The sequence below is a fragment of the Pholcus phalangioides genome, unplaced genomic scaffold, assembly GCF_987345545.1.
Source record: "Pholcus phalangioides strain wild (caught in Gottingen) unplaced genomic scaffold, Ppha-v1.0 ptg000008l_1, whole genome shotgun sequence".
Taxonomy (NCBI): domain Eukaryota; kingdom Metazoa; phylum Arthropoda; class Arachnida; order Araneae; family Pholcidae; genus Pholcus; species Pholcus phalangioides.
The window spans coordinates 34,446,609-34,468,138 of NW_028301601.1; the positions used below are offsets into that span (position 1 = coordinate 34,446,609).

Here is a 21,530-nt window from a genome sequence, read left to right on the forward strand (position 1 = left end):
CAATGGATTTTAGGCTTACCAGAAAGCCATAAAAACGTTATAGCCACTTTCCACAGATCGAAATCTTGACTCTAATGTCTCCCTTGCCATGAAAACGACAAAGATCGACAATAGTCTTAGGCTCTCATCCTGATGAACAGACCATACGTGCAGAATTCTTCAAAGCCTTGTTGTATATATGTACACGTAATATATATAAATGTATATTTCATGTTCGTGTTTACGCGAGAGGATTTGTACAATACAATTTTGATTTGTTAGAAACCAGAAAAAACGTCATGGATGGTGTACGAAAGAAAACAAACGCGGCTGAAATTTTGTTTTTTCACGCATCTAATGTCACAGAAGGGAGAAATAATTTTTGTTTCGAGTAAGACACTATGGAATAAGGATATGAAAATATATTTTCTTGTATCCCCGGAAAAGTCAGCACATGGCCATAAGTCGTTTTGAAATATTCGTCTATCCAAACAACGACGACATATGCATATTTTCCTCACTCGAATTGTGCCCTGCAGCGTTTACTTCCCCCTTATATTTTGGGTTATGCGTCTTGTTTCTTGCTGGCTCCGCAACTTTACCCTGGAGGGTCTCGTGGTATAGGGAGGAGAAAGAATGAAATACATTGAACAACGAGATGAAATATTTGCATTGATTCATAACTCGGTGCTGCTGCTACTATTGTTATTTCTATTTTCCCGATAGTCTACTTGGATTCACTCGGGCGTAGGTCAATTCAAATTCGATTTATTGGTTAAACAAGGGCATATTGGACAAGTGTTAAACGAATTTTCAACTGAAATAAAGTATGACTTATGATATATTGGTAAATATAGACTGACTCGTAAATTCTGATATCTGTAATGTATTTAGAAATCGGTAATTTCAATCAATGGGATATTTCATAGGATGTTTTGTCTACTTTGGACACTGTGATTGGTTTATCGTGCTGATCTCGTGAGTAATAAAGTTTTGAATGCTTGGAAAAGAAATTCGTTAATTGACGTATCATGTCTCCGAATTAGTCCGGCATTTTCCAAAAAAAAAGAGAAAAAAATTGAGGCAATGATTGCGAAAATGGTAAATTGAATATTGACTAATTTTGTTTCCACGCACAGCACTTACTTTAAGTTTTTAATTGGAAGGGTCGTGAAACAAATCATGCAAAAAAATCGATACTTTATTACGTGCAATTGATACTACTGATGATGTTAGCAAATTGAATAAAGTAAATTTAAGATACGACTGGCTTGCCCTACAAAGGGTATATCCATCAAAGTGTAACGGTGCGTGGCGAAAAACAGGTAAAAACTCAAATCTTAATTGTTACTGATGGCGTATTATGTCAAAATCTCGCTTTTCTGCTTACATGTTTTCATGTACAATGCAAGCACTGCATGGAATTTGGTGCAAACTCTTTTAATTCCCCAAAAATAATACTCGGCCATGACCAGGCCTGTCATTTGTGTGGGGAAGAGGGTGATTTCCCCCCCCCCCTTCCGTGCTTCATAAAATACACTAGAAATGGTGTATATATATACATGCATACGGTGAATATATGCCCCCCCCCTGAAAAAATTGAAATGACGGGCCTGGCCATGATGTTGCAACGATCACTGTAAGATGTCAGTTTGTTGAGTTTATTTTGATTTTTTTTTAATACGTCGCGGTCTTTTGGAGCACCCTGTACATTACAAATAACCCCTGAAATAAATTTGCTCATTTTTTTAAATTCTTTACCATAGAATCCCTTTCCATCAAAGATATAATTAAAATTTTAAACATAAGAACGACAACAAAATTCTGGAAGAAGTTTTGCTACCTCTAAAACCTAGTTTGTCCATCTAAACAGACATCCCATTATCTTCATGCAAATGTTTAAATACGAGTACAAATAAAAAAAAAAATCCTGTATGGTATAAGGTACAGGGAGGCCGTAAGAGAATAGTGAAGAAAATTCTACAGTAAAAATATTTTTTGACAAAGGAATAAAAACATACTTTATTGTGTAAGCAAGCAGCACCGATGACTGACATAAATTGTGGCGGCGTTGTAACCGTAGTGTTATCAACATACAGTCGAATCTCGTTATAACGAACTCCAAGAGACCGGAGAAATCACTTCGTTATAACGATATTTCGTTATAAAGGAATTTCATGTTGTTTGCATTGTTCCTATGTAAACTTATTTGAGGGATTAGAAGAGTGTTCGTTAAAACGAGATTTTCGCTATAACGATATTCGTTAAAACGGGATTCGACTGTAGTAATATATTTCGGTTTCAGTAAAGGAATTGACGTCAATACCAAAAAGCCAATAATGAACCTCATCTATAACAAGAGATAAATTTACTGTTGACATTTGAAGGTTATGTCTATTGAGATGGACACTAGGTCTGAAAGGGTTAATGAGTTTTATATAAATTAATAGACGAATAAATCTTTATACATGAATAAATCCAATGCGAATTTCATGACCTTTCTCGTCTCAAAAACTTTGTGAATAATATATCCCTACTTCCGACGCATTTTAACTAAATAATAAATGCAAAGCCGTTGTGCAACCGTAATTGCATTTAATTAATTGTTTTCCATTAATTATCAGGTTTGATTCACTTTCATTGATTTCGCTCTTAATTATTAGATTTATAATAAAAACAAAAAAAAAAGTCTTTTTCTCCCGCATGAAATTTTCTCACGGCACAAGAGCGAGCATATCGAGCGTGACCCTATCCAATCAGTTTTTGGTTTCCGTCGAGCACCAAACCAGCTAGCAAGAAATTTTTCCCAACAACTATAAGAACCCAAAGATGTTGGAGACAGGTTGATGGTACAGTGGGGGGGACGGGGGGGGGTTCGTACAGGTTATTACGTTGGCTGACAAAATGGCCGACCGTGTAAATGTCGCGCTGTTGTTGCCTTCTGGTCAATATCAATCAATAGCCCCCACAATGTTTACACGCTCTCCTAATCTCTTCCAGGAGAGGTCTCTGTAGTCGACCGAGGTTGTAATTACCCCTGGAGCTTCAGAGTGGAGCCCAGGCCGAGCCGAGCCAAGCTGTGGCCCTCATATTTTTTTTTTCTCTATATATCTATATAAAACGAATGCGAATTGTTGGATTCCTTCTCCTTTTTTCAATAAAAATTACTTCAGATATTTTCGTTTCGTTTAGATTTACCGTATCAACTCATCTTTATGATGTTCTCGAAAAATATATTGTAAATCAGGCGGCAGTGCCGAACTCACTCATAAACATGCGTGTTATGAATCCCAAATAGGATTTCCCCAGTTTTTTTGTTTTATTTTCTGACGATGCCGGAAAAATTTTGCAAGTACTTGAATAATCTAGAAATATTTTCTTATTTCAGGAATAAATATGTAAAAAATATTCATTGACGTATAAAAATGATTGTTCTCACAAAAAATAATATTCAAATAATATTAAAATGAATTATGATTTCACAGAAGAAATGTGCAATACGGACATTGATGGTAACGCGTTTTTTGGTTTGAAAAATAAGTAGCAATATTCCATTTTGCAATATTATTCATTTTAATTATTGTTCATAGGAATATACAGGGTGATTTCATAATTATTCATATAACCTTTCAGAGATATTTGAATTCAGAAATCGGAGGAAAGTAGTGAAAAAACAGCATAAAATAATGAGCAACGCTTCTTTCCCGTATTTATTTTGTTCTTTTCCCACTTTCCTCTGATTTTTGAATTTAAATACATTGGCGAATGTTGCATTTGCAAATATGGAATTTCTTTGTCGTACTCAGAAAATGCCTAACGAGGCGGTTGAAAAAAATATGCCCATAAAAATTATGGATGTTGAATACATATCCAAACTATACCGAAAATACAGCAATCCAATAAGTGCAATAAAGAACCAATAATTATGATGACATATAAGTATATTGCCCATAAGAAATTATGGTTGTCTCACCTATCACCGAGTATCCTCACATTTATTTTTCGATAAAATGAAAAATAATATTTTAATGATCTCATTACATGAATTGCCGTGTTCCATATAATTTTTTGCAATATTATTCAGTGGATCAAGCACACTCGCTAATTCGAACAGCTCCTCAGACGTGCATGAAAGAACTTGCCTCATGCGCAGGTACAACTTGGATCATCAGGCTACAAACATGCCATATTTGATGTTAGTGTCGATTGAATGTTATCATTCAGTTCTCCATGATTCAAACGACGCTTGAACACGCATGTGTTTTTGTTCTTCCTTTCAGGGTAGTTATAAATAAACTGACACTACGCAAACTTGTGTAGCTCCTATTTTGGTGGGCATATTTCGTTGAAACTCGGCATGTAGGTTATATGGACTATAGGGAAAAGGAAGCTGCAATAAAAATAGTTCGACTTTTGGCCAGTAGGTGAAAATGTGGTGCATTTTAAATTGCAGATATTTTCTTCTTTTGCTGTCCATGAACCATACAGCGTATCTACCTAGTACTATCTATCAACGAAACACATTCACCAGAACAGGCGTTAAATAGGTCTGAGTAGTGTCAGCTCAAATATACCACCCTAATACAGTATATTCTGTATTTCTTCGGCAGAAAGGTGGGCTCCAGTTTTCTCAATCGACTGATCTGTAATACACTGCAGCGTCTTAACAGCGTCCAGACGCAAAACCACCGGTTAAAGCGAGGCCAGAATTATTTCCGAAAATTTTTATTCATTCTGATTTTGTTTCTCTCTCTCTCTCTATCTCTCCTAGCTTTAACATATAAATATGAACTTTTGATTTTTATTACATTATATTTCACAATTTCGTTCAGTATTTAATCACTGAAAGCCAGCTCTCACGGGTGTCAAAAATACCCCCCCCCCAAAGCATTTTCGGTAGTGAACTTATTCGGATAGCCCTGTTCTGTTAAAAGAAATGGTTGTGCCTCTTAATTGACACGTAGTAACACCCAAATACACATTGTCACTGATTATCAAACAAAAATAAGTTTTGAAAGAAGGAGCCCCGCGCTTGCTGATCCGAACGCACCCAGTACCAATTAGCAATTTTCTATTATTTCTTCTGTAACCTTAAATACAATATATTAAATTATTTTTTATATGATATTCGAAGAATAAAAATCCAGGGTAAATCACAAGTGATATGGATAAAAAATCCATATCATTTGTGAGATATTAATTTGGTTTTTGATATGGATATCTGTATATAAATCTTTATTTATTTATTTATCATTACAGGAAGCCTAACAGACAGAGCCAGCCCAGTAACGATAAATTATTGGATTATGTCAATGATGTGGTTCGCCATGAAGTGGCTCCTCATAAGATTTCCTTAATAATACTGGGTGAGCATAAATTTAGGCATGATTGATGTGCAAAATATGATCCAAGTTAACATTTAAAAAATGCATCCTTCATAACAATGAAATAACATAGCCATGCATGAAACAGCGCGTGGTTTTTTTTTAACTCCCAAAACGGCAATGACGAAACATCTCTTCCAACTTTATCCGCGTGATTTCGGCAGTTCCGAAATATATTTCGGGGTTTTTAAAACCCTCTCATTCCGACAATCGCAAACCAAGCTACTGCGTTGAAGTTGTTTTTACAGTCAAACATGTTTCCTATCCCTCCCAACTTGTCAATCAACTGCCAGTAGGCGGAGTCAGCTTTTGTTCAATGTCTGATGAAACAGAAAAGAAAGAGAGGCAGACAGAGAAAGGATGTTTTCCCTTTCGCTTTGAAATAGTATACCATTAAGCGTACAGCAATAACACAGAAAACGATAGACTTTTTCTCTCCCTTCCTTGTTCTTTTTTTTTTTTTCATTTCCAGTGCTAGGAAGGAAAGCATTTATCAGCTCACGTAATCGGGGGAAAAAAATTCTCCTTAAACATAAGTGGTAATTTTTATAAGGTTAATTTATTTCCGTTACCGCAGTTATAATGTGGATCAGGGAAAATTTTAAAAACCATTTAAAGGGTAAAAAAGAAATAGAACATTATGTTTAGAACAGATTATTTTTAGAAATGCATATAGAGTGTACATAATAAAAGGTTACGTATTCAGAGCTACCTATCTATAGCTGTAGTTATTCATCAGAAAGTTAGAAAGCTTCAGCCTTAATGAACAGAACGCCTTAATGGAAGGTTAGGAAATAATTCTAGCATTCATCACTTCCGGGTGTTTTCGATACCGATTGTAGTGCTGCACGGGATAACTGTTTCCAAATCATGGAATGAAACTGCTCCGATACACAATAGAAGCATTTCCATTCGAATTTGATCACCAAGTTTGGCGTTGTACGTTTCACAAGAAAAGTTTCACAAAAACTGTTTCAAGAGAAAATTTGGGAAAGAATAGCACAAATGAGGGAAAAGAAGCGTTGCACATTAGTTTTTGCTATTATTTTATAAATTTTCTCCGTTTTTAAATTCAAATATCTTAGCGAATTATTGCACAAGGAAACATTATTTTTCTTTCTGTCTGCCTCAAGAAATACAGAACAACAACTGTCTAATTGGAAGTTAGAGGACAAAGAAACTGTAAAAAATTTAGATTTTTTTTGAAACCATGTATTTTTACTGTCAAAACTGGTACAGCGTAATTGAGGCGTTTCCAAAATACACTCATCGTGTTTTGGTAAATGTTACAGGAACTCAATAAAATGTTTCTTTATTGTAATTATACATGCGTCCTCCTAACAGTTAAAATAAAAAATAGGAAGTGTTTTGGAAAGGATTAAACCTTGAAAACTGTGCAGCTTTCCTATAGAAAGGAATGGTATCGATAACACGAATTGTAAAAAACGTCGATGAGTGAGTTTTGGAATGGAACGCCTCACTTTTTCAACACCTTTAGAGCATTTTTTAAGTTGGAATCATATCTCTACGACGAACGGTTGACGAGATAAAGGCCGCATTTTGCATTTACAGGAAACGATGCATAGTTGCGGACACTATACATTCATGAAAGTTTCATGCGAAACTGTCCTAACCATTCGATGCCAATCACAAATTACAGCAGTTCTTTACAATAGGATGATAAGAAAAGTATTACTAGAACGGTATGGACACGTTTTTATCGTATACCAAATCCTATATATCCGTGATTTTAACCTGGAGTGTTGCAAAGTAAACCTATATGATCAACGTAACCAAAGAAATAGAATAGGAACCCAATGTTACATCCACGCAATTGCGTGACACTTTGTACGCCAGCCTCCAATACACACAGACATAAAAAAAAAAAGATTCCGTCCTAAATGACTAGTTTGTTAGAAATACAAACGCATATATACATCGTGGATGTATCAGATCCAGGGTGTTACTCGTTTGTATTGATTTTGCTGGGGATTGTGAGAGAAAGTTACAGGTGGTGTGTGTGTGTGAGATAGAAATACCCCAACTGGTTGGTGGTGGTAGACAGAGGACAAAACTAACTAAAACTTGGTAGAACAATCATCTTCATCCCTCCCCCCCCCCCTCCCCCTTTCCAAACTCACGGTGGTACGTGCACGGAAACGTCATGGACTGTCAAGAGCAAATAACTCGGTGTGACGCTGAGAAATCCTGTGACTAGACTGATTGGCAAGCAGTGATATCGAAACGTTATTCTTTCTGTTGGCAATGCCAGATAATTCCGAGAGTTTTCTTGGATACAGAAATCTCTCCTTCGTAATCATTCGGAGCTCGGATAATTCCTGTTGGATTATTTATGTCATGGGTGTCTTGAGCACCTTCGATTCTTAAAAATATTTGGATTTACGGGTGCAGCGTTATCCGAAAAATATAATTTTGAAGGGTAATTTCACTCCTCTCCAAAACGATAAAGGGTATTTTTTTCACCAGTGAAATATACTACAAAAACAAATAAATGTATTATCAAAAATTTGAAGGTGCACTTTCACTCCTCAACAAAATAGGGAGTGAATTTTATCAGTGAATCATGCATCCAGATGCGTATTACTTATTTATTCTTCCATACATCGTCATAGAAGTTTCATTTGTTTACTGTGCAAAACGTGAGTACTGTTTATTCATGATTTAATTTTGTAATTTATAAAATGATAACTTTAAAAGAAAGAACCTTTCAAAAATTCGTTAAGCATGAAATGCAGGGTCGGCAAAAAGTCCGTAGAAAGTTTAAAAATAAATAAAAAGCGGAAAAGTAAACCAAATGAAAAACGGTTCGCTGGGTTAACCGGATACACGTGGAGAGGTGCGATGTAGAATTTAGCTTCATTTATGCGACTTTCACATTTATACGACGTTTGGCTTCGTTAGCAATCGGTTTCTATACATTTTATCGTTAAAATGTATATGTATTAAAATGTGTGTAAACTGTATAACTGCAAACGTGATAGCCCGGTGATTACGCATAATCATCAATCGTCTCGATAAAAAAAAAGTTTGATTAAATTTTACTACATTTTACCGGTGATTATGCTTAATTCCCAAATGAAGTTGAAAAGTCTGATAAATATGAAAAAAAATTATAACATTTCTTTTCTTCATTAAACCAAGTAACTGTGTTTGTCCGTACATGATGCGTACACCACACATATTTTGTGAAAAAAATTACATTAAAATAAGTGTAAAGAAGATGTGTAAAACTTTCATGGTGGCTTTCTTCACACGTTATCAAGAAACAAAGCCATTACCATTAGATTTCACTATCCTGGATCAATTAAGTAATTTATTAACGATTTATCATATTTACTAACACGAGCTTGGGATCAAACATGATCATAATTCTCGGTTTATGCTCAAAAATTAATAAATTAGACTACAGAAAAAATTAGTTTTCCTGATTTTACTGTCCGCTAAAGGGGAGTGAAATACATTAAATCCCTAATCCACGGGATAGGGATTTAATAGGCAAAAGTGTTGCCAACGGGGAGTCTCCGTTAGGCTATTACTGCATTAGTAGTAATGATTATCATTTTAACATATTAAATTCGACGGTATATAATAATTATTTTCTTTCTGTAGGTGCCTACCGTTATGGGAATAGACATTCTTACTTTGGATATACACCATCCGCTATCTGAGCTGGACAGTATCAATGATATAAAGACACTATCAAAAAGAAATGATTCTTGTTATATGATATTCACGTGGAAACGACTCAAATAAATGTCGAAATGGAGACCCCCCAAAATGGTCATTTAATATCGGTGTCTAGTTATATCCATGTGTCATAAATCCTGGAAGGACTCTGTGTGTTGTACGGAGAACAATATGGTGTTTAAATATAATGATACATACTTTCATTTAAATGACTTCTGATATGAATCGTAAAAGGATAACGGAAATTATATCGAACTAAATTTTCGAAAAATATTAATCATTGCAGAAAATTATACTATTTTTGTTTTATTTTCACTGATTTTCTTATACAAATAAAAAATGGCACAGTTTAATTTCAGTACTATAATGACGGAATATGCGTTTCTATCTTCTTTATTTTGAAATTTTAATTATATAAATACAGATATTACTATACTGAAATTTGTCAGGCATGCAATTTGAATAATAAAAATGTATTCATCTAAAACAATACGGGAAATATATTTGATTTTGATATTATTATTGCGTATATTATCCGGGATAAAGTTTAAAGCATTTATTTTCACATCATATTATTCATTTATTCATCAATAAAAAACAAATGGAATTTTAAAAAAATTGGTATTCTTTTCGTGAAAGATTTAAGAGAAAAATATATACTCTATACCCTATTATATATATAAATAACAATAAGGCACCGCCATAAATATTTTTTGCTATTTTTAATATATATCTTTTTATATTTTAATCTTATTAAATAAAATAATATTTTATTATTTTAATACTAACTTATTATTTTTTTTAACATTAAATAAATTCAATTCATTAATTTCCCAGGTATCTGAAGTCTAAAAAGATAATTTTGTTGTATAATTCAATCATACGCAAATGAAACTGGGAAAGCGTTCAATATAATCTATACAGTTAACTCAATTAAATATATTATTGTTATTTTGATAATACAATACAAAACTATTTATTTTTCTTTTATGTTGAAAAAATAATACTTTTGAAAAAAAAATCCATACCAATTGAACTACAGTATTTATTCACTATAATTGTAAGTATTAAAAAACTGATATAATTAAACAGATAATTAAATTATTTTTCATTATTGTTTTCAGCTCGGAATTGAAAGCGTAATTATTAATTTTTTTTAATAATTTACCTTACTTCTACTGGTATTTCGTGAAATTTGCTAAAGTGGAAATAAAAATGAAATGCTTGAAAAATCCTAGATGACGTAAATACTTCATTCATGCAATAATTCATATGTATATGTGTACACATACGTATGTACGTATATGATTCATACGCACACTATAGAGTGTGACTTTTACAAATGCTATAAAGTTTATTCTTCACTTTGTTATTGATTGGTCACCGTCGTGGCTGACATCGCATTTTTGAACTCTGAGCACTGTAAGATAAATCGGAATAAATATTATATTTGTTTCTCTGGCTCTTTGGTCTCTTTTACTAATTTTCTTTATAGACTGGATGTATTTTTCTGAGGCTTTTCAACCTTAGAGCTGCGAATGTCGAACCCCGTCAGATAAGTTTCAGCGTATTGACTGACGGATACAAAAAATTTATTCTCTTGAAGAAATTAGTCTGCGACATCGATAGGTGACATTCACTTATATCAAGCTCCTCACTTTTACGTCGTAACATCGATGACAGCACCTATTTAACAAAAACCGTCGTTAATAGTTGCCACAACCGTACACCCTAATACGTTCAAAGAGCAAACAATGTGTTATATTGTAAGGTCGGATTCATATTGTTTCGTTGAACAAGAGAGTTCTACACCCGAACACGGTTTGTGTGTGCGCGTGTGTTTTTTTTTTTTTGTCAGTTGGTGGCATTCCACGTTGAAGCGGACTAGCACTTTCTCAAATCAAAATACAGGACTCGCAGGATATTTGTTACACAGGATAACACAGGATATTCTGTTCCAAGAAAGTATCTCAAGCAATAAGAATACGTGTATCGTGAATCTGGTTTCTTGTAATCATCATGGACATCCAAGAGCACCAGTTAATGGTGCGTGTGCGCACATACTCTCGCATCTACAGGTGGCCCGACTGAGCCAATGCGAAGCTGGTCTATTTTAACTTGGTTCCATCAGGGGTTTACCCATGGTAGTTGATATCATTCACATGGCCGGCTTTTGTCACGCTTTCCATCCCAATAGTAGAACTCCTCTGTAAGTCTATTGGTGCGTGAATCAATTCCTTGTCCCGTGTGGCCCCACCGGTTGCCAAATCAGGAGATCAGGTCAAAAATAATTGCAGAAAACTATAAAAAAAAGTGTTTTGTCTGTAAAATTCATATTATGGATGTAACTTAATGAAATAATTGGGAAAATAAACAGTAAATTTTGTGATTCAGTGCATATACTAGCTGGGAGCCAGAAAAACAATGGATATGTATCAGTTTATGAGGAGCCCAGGGAAAAATTTTAATGACTAAATTGCCTGTTTCCACCATAAACCGGAGACAAATTTATGAATTTTCCGGGTAATTTTATGGGTGTAGCTTATGCACCAAAGTGTTGCCCGGGTGCTCTCCGCGAAGCGGCAGCTTACCATTATGCCGAACATCGAACAGTGAGAAGTTGGCCACCCTAAGCTTAGATAATACGTGCTCAATCCACGGCCCTTCCTGAACATAGTTATGTGAAAATGAACTAAAAGCAGCGTAATACCATATCAAATAATGGGCCGCAGTACAATTCCACACCCCGCGACGAACTTAAAGATCAGTTTATGGTCCGTGGCACATTTACAGATCAGTTTATGGTCCGTGGCACATTTACAGATCAGTTTATGGCCCGTGGCACATTTACAGATCACGTAAGAAACCTGAGGTTCAGATCTCTTAATAGCCTGTGAAGTTAGAGATCTGCAAATGTACCACGGACCACTAAATTAAAATTAGAATATGCCGCTGCCCACTTAATTGATCTATAAATGTGTCGAGGATCACTGAAGTGGTCTATAATTATACCGCAGGCTGTGATCTATCTGTATCTGAACCAAAGCTCACTTAAAAGCGGTATATGGTATAAGCGGTATATAACGTATGGACCGCTGTTTGGGCGCCACCAACATATTCTAATTCTGTGTTTCCCACGGCACTTATTTCCATCTTAATTAATTAAGTGGATAATAACACAGAGTTCCCGATCATGTCACTATAGCTGACCTGGCGTTCAGCTTTAAACTACACAGGAAAATTACGTCAGAGACACAGTCGTAGATTTCGTGCCAGGATTCATTGTATTCGCTTGGTCATGTCTCGTCAACAAAGTGGTTCATTTCCTCAGCTGTAAACATATTTTGTTCTCATGGCTTCCATCCCGCGCACTTTTATGTCGACATCGTTCTTTGCTAATTTGTATTGAACTTCGTGCTCAGTAATTTCTTCAGAGCACTGTGGCACTGACTGCCTTCGAATACTACTACATAACCGTGCATGCATCTGGTACACATTACTCTGCGGAATTCACTATCTTTGAGTGATCGCAGCCGGCTCAACCTGACGACCACGTTTACCCAACGTAAGGTGATGCTTCCCCATGTGTGCGCTGGATAACCGTAGGCATGCGCGAGAATTCTGCTCATAATACCCTTAAGATTTTGGACAATTCACTCAACTATAAAACGCACTTCATATCTCACTTCCAGTTTATAATCAACAATATAATTTCATTGGTTACGGACAATCTTCACGAATCGCCGCTGTGGGATGGTGTGGGTATCGTGAGAATCCAGGTTCGAGCCCCCATTGACGGCACAGTGGTTGTCAGCTGAAGTTGGTTGTCTGTGGGTTTTCCAACTTTGCGAGGAGTGAATGCGAGTCGGTCTCTCATTTGAAAAGCTTCTCTGCAGAAAGCAGGCGGACCTGCAACACGATACTACCATAACACAAAAATTCAAACATTTACCATCTTCACTTGCAAAATATGAAAGGTGGGTAGCAGCACCAGCAAAAACATGCACAATTCTGGCAAGCATATATACATTAGAGGCCACACCTACATTCAGAACACACATTCCGGCATGTACCAATTCGTTATTAATTCCGGTATGGAGAAAGGTGTACGAGGTTTCATGTACGGTTAAGAAGAGTGTCTATGAATCCCCTTTCTGTCCAGATTAGAGGCAATGCGGGTTTTTTGGAATATATTATAGCCGAGTAATATGGAATGCCGGGTTTTATCCGCCTTTAAGCATGACGCTCAAGTGAAACAGTGATAAACTATTTATGTGTATAATATGTGTATCTAACAGTGTATAATATTTTTTACATATAATATCTATATGCAGGTAATTCCCCATTGTCACATTTTACTGACAAACCGTTTATTCTATAGGGATGATTCTGATTACAAAAAGTATCCAAATAACGTAACTCGGATACGTGATTCGTGTTGCAAGTGAGAAACATAACTAAAATATAGTTATTAAAATAAAGATATTAACTTTTTATATGGACAACCTTGTGACCTTAAAGCCAATTAAAAAGTTGTTGCCACGTCTCTACTGACGTCAACAAAAAAAATCACATTTTGAAGTACAATATTCACCGAGATATTTAAATTCAATGACCGGAGTAAAATTGTGCGAAAACAGCATAAACTAATGGATAATGCTTCTTACCTTGATTTATACCCTTCTTTCAATCTGCTGGTTTTTTAAAGACACTAGCTCGTTAAAATTTCAAAGTAAAAAACAGCTTTGCGAGTATTAGTTACAAAACATTTTTCTTCTTTGAAAGCTCTATGGGTTCCAGAATAGTTAAGGGTTTAGTGGCGTTTGATCATGTTGAACCAAATAAAAGCTGCCATGAAACAACATTTGGAAACCCATTGACTATGACACGACCACATCATCAACTACAAGCAAAAAGAATGAAATTCGGATTTTCATTATCATTGACCCATTAAACCTTGTTTTTGATAAATTTGAAACAATGTTTTGAGCCCCTCTTTTTTTCATATCACCCAACTATTCCATATCACCCTTAAAAACTATTCAATGATATTTTGTCAGACATAACATTTATTTCTAAATACGATACATTTGTCAACGATAAACGATCCAAATTCTACAGGAATACAAGTATCAGGTATCTATCGTGTTATGAATTGGGATAATCGAAAACAAAAAATAAAAATGGTATTCTGTGTAACCCAAACTTCTTATACACAATGATATTTCAACGAATCTAGTCACTCTGTGGAAATATAATGCATCATTCAACCAAAAACCAAAAATGAAGAATCGGTTTGGATAGAAATGCCACACCACAGGTCGAAAATAAAACAAGTAAAAATAATAAATTTTGAGGTTTTTTTTCTGGAGTGTATTGTACCATTTTTTCTACGTCCCACGATTCGAAGGAAAAACTCAAATTCCTAGAAACAAACAGTATCGTATTTAAGAGGGAAGAAAGAAAAAAAATATGTATTCGCCCATGAGATATTTGATTACCAATTCAAGTAAAAACCCACAGATGTCTGTATCGATTCTAACATTGGAAATATCTCGAACAGTACACCCAATATTGATCACTAAGAGATTCTTATATTCAGAAATTCTTTTTCTTTCTCCTTTAAGTATTACTATGATGCTCTATGTACGAGTATTCTCGTTATCTGAATAGGACTGACTCTCGGGCGTGGTCATGATATATATATCCTTCGTTCTCTCCTGCTGCTGCTGTTGTTGTCTTCGAGACATTCTATTCCTTGACGTCTGTCTAAAGGAAGGGAACCAACTGCACTTGATGACAACAAGAGAGTTTTTATCCCCCCCCCCTCCCTCCCCTTTCTCTTAAAGTAGAAATTTGATGATCACGAATAGAAGGAAAAACACCGGGATTTCACAATACGAATACGCTAGCACTTGGTTCTTCGATATTGGTTTCAGTTCAGCTTCCTATGAAGTTCCTTTTTTTCTTACTTTTGTGAACAAAAATCCGATAAAAAAATAACGGAATTCGGGAAAAAATCCTTCTCCGCGTCTAAGAAAAAATAGTAAATATTCTATGGAAGTGATGTAAATATATAACAAACGTGAATTAATGAAATTGATTTATTGTTATTGATGGGCGAAAAAAAATGTGTATTTTTTTTAAAGAAGTAAAGCTTCTTAAAAAAAATCAATTCGAAAACAGTTTTTTGAGTGATGCATCACAGATACTACCATCATATCTGTCCAAAATATTGGTGGATCATGTGATTAGGGTATGATAACCTTGATACTTGTACACAGTGCCCAGAAAATGACTACACAACTTTCAAGTTGAATACCAAGAGAGCTCATGTAGAAACATCCTCACCACTCGTTAATATAAGATTCCTCTAAATACTGGTTGTTTTTGGAGATAATGATGATTACAAGGAAAAAAATGCATCTCTGCCCCCACGGTGACTTGAAACCCGGACGAGTGCTCTACCAACTAAGCTATGGAAACAGCTTAGTTGGTGCGTGCTTATGCCGTAGCCTTTCAACATATATATATACGCTCAAGGTTGAAATATCCTTTCTGTTTCCATAGCTTAGTTGGTAGAGCACTCGTCCGGCATACGAGAGACCGCGGTTCGAGACATCGTGGGAGGCAGAGATGAATTTTCTTCCTTGTAATCATCATCATCTCCAAAAATAACCAGTCTTGCGAGGAAATCTTGTATTAAAAGAAGTGATACATATTGGAATGCACTATTTGCTGCATTTTTATTGAGAAGCCATTAAATTTCCAAACCATTACTTTCACGCCATAATTTTATTTATTTATTTTTCAACTAATTTTTTCCAGTTGTTTTTTATATATATTTAAAATTTATTTACGCGGGCGGCGTTCCATAATCCAACTTTTATATGAATTATCCGGAAATACGGCGTGGTACCATGCTCAGTGTGATTTGTCATTAAGTCGCTTATGAATAATGTTGTATGAAAGTTATTGTTATCGCATTTCTCTCGATAACCATTCTTCCTGCTGTTGAACTTTCGAGGACGTCTACCTTCCGACGTTAATATCATTAATTTATCATAATCATTCAATGGACACGCTGTAGTGTAGGTTTACCAAGTAGCACGCATATTTGTGATATATAAAAATGTACACGATCCTGATAAAACCTTTCGGAATATTTTATGGACTTGTATTGTAACAAGATGCTGCATAAATTCACACAAATCTCCTTCCTTTCTTATTAATATTGGTATTTGCAAAACAAGAAAAATTGATTGCACATAATACTTATGAAATATCTAACGGATGTTTGATGAAAATTTATCTGTGGAGCAAAGATCGTGAGGGCGTGATAGGAACATGTTTGCTCATGCCAGAGGGATCTTGCTCGATCCTAGCAAACCCACAGCGTTGACTTTCCATTACCATGCGAGCCTCTGTAATGCTTGTAGAGATTAACATTTATAGCTGTTCTCGAGATAGCGGGAGTAAAATATGTGCATGGTCCGGCTTCTCCTCGGTCTCAACTTTGAAGCAGCACTTGAGAGAGGTCAATCTGCAAAAGCAGGATTTATGACATTCATGTGCAAGTGTACCCATATGATTGGAGAGGGTAATTTTGTGCAGTTGGATGAAACCATTACCGTGAGTTAGAGACTCTTTTTGTCGAAAAACGAGTTGAAGATAGTTTCTGTGGTTTTCCTTGGCCTATGGACTACACAAAAAATAACGCAGCTTTAAGATGTAGAAATAGTCTCAAAGCTGGTCGTGAGGGGCCCAGGCCTAGGGGTCATGAGACGAAAATATGCTGGGGGGGGGGGGGGGCATTGATGTAAAAATGTTAAGAACCACTGATCTAGAGGGATCGAAATAATGTTAATGAACTCAAATAGCTTCATAAAATAATAAAATACTTTCCAAAGTTTTAAAAATAATTTTAAAACATTAGTTATTATTTTCTTTAATTTACTCTTAATTTCTACGGCTTAGATACTACGAATGGTACATAACCATCCAATAAAAATACAAAAGGTATAAAAATTGAAGAACAACAACACATTTTAAGGGATAATCATCCTATCAAGAAAAATTACATTGCCCGAAGTAGAACAGAGAAAATAACAAAAAAAAAACGTAGAAAAATAGGTAAGACCATGAACAGAGAGATATCTGAAAGCTTATTTAATCAAGACTCTATTTAGGCCAAGATCTTGGTATCTTTCACAAGAGAAAACAAGAAACCAAAAAGAGGGGAGAGAGAGAGAGTGAACAAGAAGAGATACCATTGAGTTCCGTGGCAAGGGAATCCTTGTTCGCCCAGGGGCTGTTCCAACAGCCCTTATACCCTTCTTCTCCTTATATATATATATTTTTTTTTTCAACATCGTAGCTCCTGATCAATGTGATGTCTTCCGCCACCTATACCTACCCCATGGGATCAGCTTACAAAGATAACACTCCCGGCTTTGTTGGTGCTGATCAGATCTTTATGGGACTATCTTTTTCTTATACCAACCTCATCCCTAGGTTCCTCTCATCCTCTTTGCTCTTCAGCTATTTTCTTTTTTAGCCTTATTTTTCTCCTGGTTCATCCTATTCCTTGTCCACCGCCACCCATTTTTTTTCACTGCTGTTTGCGTCCTTTCACTTGCAGGATATTTGTGCTTCAACCCCACCTTTTCTTACCGTGTCCTACTCCGATATTGTTAACGGCAAACATATTACCACAGCAGATTGACCACGTATTAGTTTTCAGTGCTTTTTTTTCCCCTCCTCTCTTTTATCCTTTCCTTTTGTATACACGGTTTTTTGATGGTATTTTTTTTCTCTGTGCTTTATCCCGGAGGAGTATGACGTCCTTTTCCTTCACCTTGCCCTTAGGAATGTATATGTGGTGTTGGGATTTTCGCGATGTGTGTCCCGGCTTAGTTTGTTTTTTCCTAGTTCTATTTTCTTGTTCAACCTCGATTTCATCTCTAAAAAAAAGTTTCGGTTTCTTTTACATTTTTGTTCGTTTAATCTTTTGAGAAAGGAAGAAAGTAATCTTTTCTTTACTCCGCTAAGAATTCCGATGTTGAACAACGAGTCTAGGATGTAATTCAACTTCATGGATGCGTCGAAACATAGTCCGTTCGGATTACCAGGGACATTTTGTCGAGACTCGTGATGCTGAACTCATCACCATCTCTTATTTCGATCCATTGCTTATTCTTTTTTTTCCAAGATGTATATTATTTCAAAATGAAAGGATTATTCTTTTTTTTTCGGTCCGAAAATTTAAGTAAACATTACAGGGAATATAATGCATTGGACATAAAAAGTTTAGATTCCTGTGGATATGGAAGCATTTTAAAATTGCGAAGGAGAGTTTTGATTACAGATCTCTAAAAAGTCCATCCTTATATCTGTCTATATTCTAAAATTTGAACTTTTATTCAAATTTATCTTACCCTGCCATTGGCATGATTATTTTTAGGATCTGAATTAAAAATAGCACAACAGAATTTGGTAGCTTCTGTGAGATTCCACATCGTTTTACACGAAGCATCTTTTCTTCCATTTTTTAACCGATGAATGCTTTCCAATAAAAAACAATTGTTTGGGCGAGAATTCGGCTTTGCATAATATTTGGGCTTGTCGTGGCTGTAATAAGTATCATTGAAGCAACTAACATGACTCGACAAATCATACAGTGCTTTCGCTTTTACGAGAAATCTCGTCAATGTAGGAAAAAAAGAAGGTTAAGTACTTTGAATACTTCTTGGGTATCAAAGTCAGAGACATTCACAAAAAAATAGTTGGCGATAAGTGAGGTACAAATATTATTTTTATCATGTCTAGGTTATGAACAACTGGAACCTATATTTTTTTTTTTTTTTTTTTTTGGTCAGGAGCCATATTTACTCCCATGTGTTCACTCTGATATGTTCCCCCATCCAGACCATTATACGAGTAATTTAAATTTTGACTCAATTTTGAATCATGTGGTTCCGTTGCACTCTTAATCAAGTAATCGCAAACACCTAATTAGAAACCGAAAATTCGGTATCATTTGGTGTTTCAGGGAAAATACCTGAATCTCGTGGGAGGGGTCTTGCACTCTACTATGCTATATCAAATACAGTATCGAGGATTCTTACTCTAAAATACGAAGTCGCACGCAAAATAGACCTTTGAAGGAAACACATAGGGTTTGTAAAGCACAAGGGATCTTTTCCAGAGAAATTTTTAACTCCTAACTTTCAGAAACATTTTAAATTAACAGCACTATAGATGGAATCTAATTCTTTTTTTTTTCTTTTACAAAAATATAAAAACAATTTTTATCGTCTGTAGGGGAGAGATACGAAACCTCCATGACATCCCTCCTCCTGCATGTACCTCTAGGAGGCATTGTGATGAATCTCTAGCCTTTGAACCAAGCATCATTCACCTTTATCTTCTTTTTCAATTTTTCATTGCACAAAATTCACTATGGGATCTATTTAGAAATACGGTGAAGATCCGAAAAATTCTGTCTCAGATGCTCTCCAAGATGTGGATGACTTGGATATAAAAACGAGGAATAAGAATGAAATTAGTTGAGAAAAATTATTTTGTGACTCTTACACTACGACCCAACTGTACATGCACTACGTACACATTCCTCAGCATAATTTCTAAAGAAACGGTACATGCCGTAATGTGTGTCCTGAGTATGCGGCCCCTAACGTATTTAAATAATCAGAGAAATGCTTGTTTCGTATCTTACCAGTGCTGCCAATTGGCATTCGTGTTTTTAAAAGTGAAGATGGTTAATACTTGAGCATTCTTGATATGTTAATATCGTGTTGAACGTCTTCCTGCTCTCTGCGGAGAGACTTTTCCAAACGAAAGCTCATTTTATGACCCATCTCCATGCATTTTAAAGCAATAAAAATAAATTTATACCAAATTTTCAACAAAAATTCAAAATAATTAGATCATCTAAATTTAAAAAAAGGTCAATTAGTAATTTGATTCCTATAACCACGATACACAGAATACCAAAGTTCTAATTGAATTTGATGTAAGTTTCACTGCAGCATGAGTTCTATTGCAGAGAAACAGAGAATTACCTGTGTATGTATATATATATATACTAAATAACTAGCTGTTATCCGTAGCTTCGCTCACGTGGATTTAGGATTTGGTAATCTGAAAATTACTAGGCGATCATTCGCCCATCTAGCATTTAAACCTATCACAATCCACTTGAATGTTGAATTCTCAGAAATCCCGTCTTAGTAGGTGTCTATACTATAAAATATAATACTGACCAAATTTCATATTTTGAGTTTCAGCGGTATCAGCTCGGCTCTGCTTGATGCCTGTATATAACCTTTGAACTCCATTGTGACCCCTTTAGAGGTGCAATTTCTAAAAACCCTTTGTTAGTGAATCTTTTCATCATGACATAGAACTACTGACCAAATTTCATATTTGCAGCTTCAACTTGTCATAATTTCTCTATGTAACCTTTCACCCCTTTCGGATGTCGAATTTTCGAAAAACCCGTCTTTGTGAGCCTTTATGTCATGAAATAAAACTACTGAACAATTTTCACATTTGTAGCTTCACCGATTTCGGCTCCGTGTGATTTCTCTTGTAACCTTTGAACTGGGCGCGGTAGCCCAGGTCGATAAGATGCTCACCTAAAGTACCAAAGGATGTTTAGAGGTGTCGCGAGTTCGATACCCGGTTCGTCCTAGTCAGAAAACTTTCCTGACACAGGGATACGACAAGACCGCAGGGGAAAAATCATTGCTACCGCAAGGATTCCCTGACAAAACAAGCCTGCCGTTCAGAATCGGCAATAAATTGTAGTTGTCTAATTAGCTAATTGTCTAATTAGCCCTCGTGTGCAGAAAATGACCGTGGTGCGACAAAAATGATCAAAAACCTTTGAACTTCACGTATGATCTCTTAGGGTTAAAATTTCGAAAAAACACCCTTCGTATTTAGTCTTTACGTCATGAAGTAAAACCACTGATAGAATTTCATGCTTATAGCTTCAGTGGTTTTGGCTGGACGATGATGAATCAGTGAATCACTCAGACAGGACGTGTCATTTTATGTGTACAGATTAATTACTAACTGATATTGAAATCTCGATTAACGATATGAAATAAATGTCAAATTCATTCCAAGTCAAAAATTTATGAATTTAATCTGCCATAAAAGTAAGTACCAATTAATTAATTATTCAAAACTATCTGAAATTTCATGAGTTGAATTTGTTTCTCTGTCAAAATACTTTTTAGGATATTTCATAAGATTGGAAACTATGATCAAAGCCAAATTTAATTGCAGTTAAACTCAAGTATATCCATATATATTTATGAGACACCCGTTTCTAATTAGAAACATTAATTAGAAATGTTTTCGTATGCTTATCTTGAAAACATTATTTATAAATCTTTTATAAATGGATTTCGTAACATTGATCCTTGA

At 35.3% G+C, this 21,530-nt stretch overlaps 1 protein-coding gene across 1 annotated transcript in view; it reads left to right on the top strand.

Annotated features, from left to right (window-relative positions):
- The window catches only part of LOC149084200 (uncharacterized), a 109,026-nt gene extending 99,288 nt beyond the window's left edge, over positions 1 to 9,738 (top strand). The window contains exons 4-5 of the mRNA XM_089235456.1: positions 5,239 to 5,345; positions 8,994 to 9,738. Of these exons, the coding sequence (XP_089091582.1) occupies positions 5,239 to 5,336 (98 nt within the window). The 3' untranslated portion in view covers positions 5,337 to 5,345; positions 8,994 to 9,738. The remainder of the gene's footprint in view (positions 1 to 5,238; positions 5,346 to 8,993) is intronic.
- The last annotated feature ends 11,792 nt before the right edge of the window (positions 9,739 to 21,530 follow it).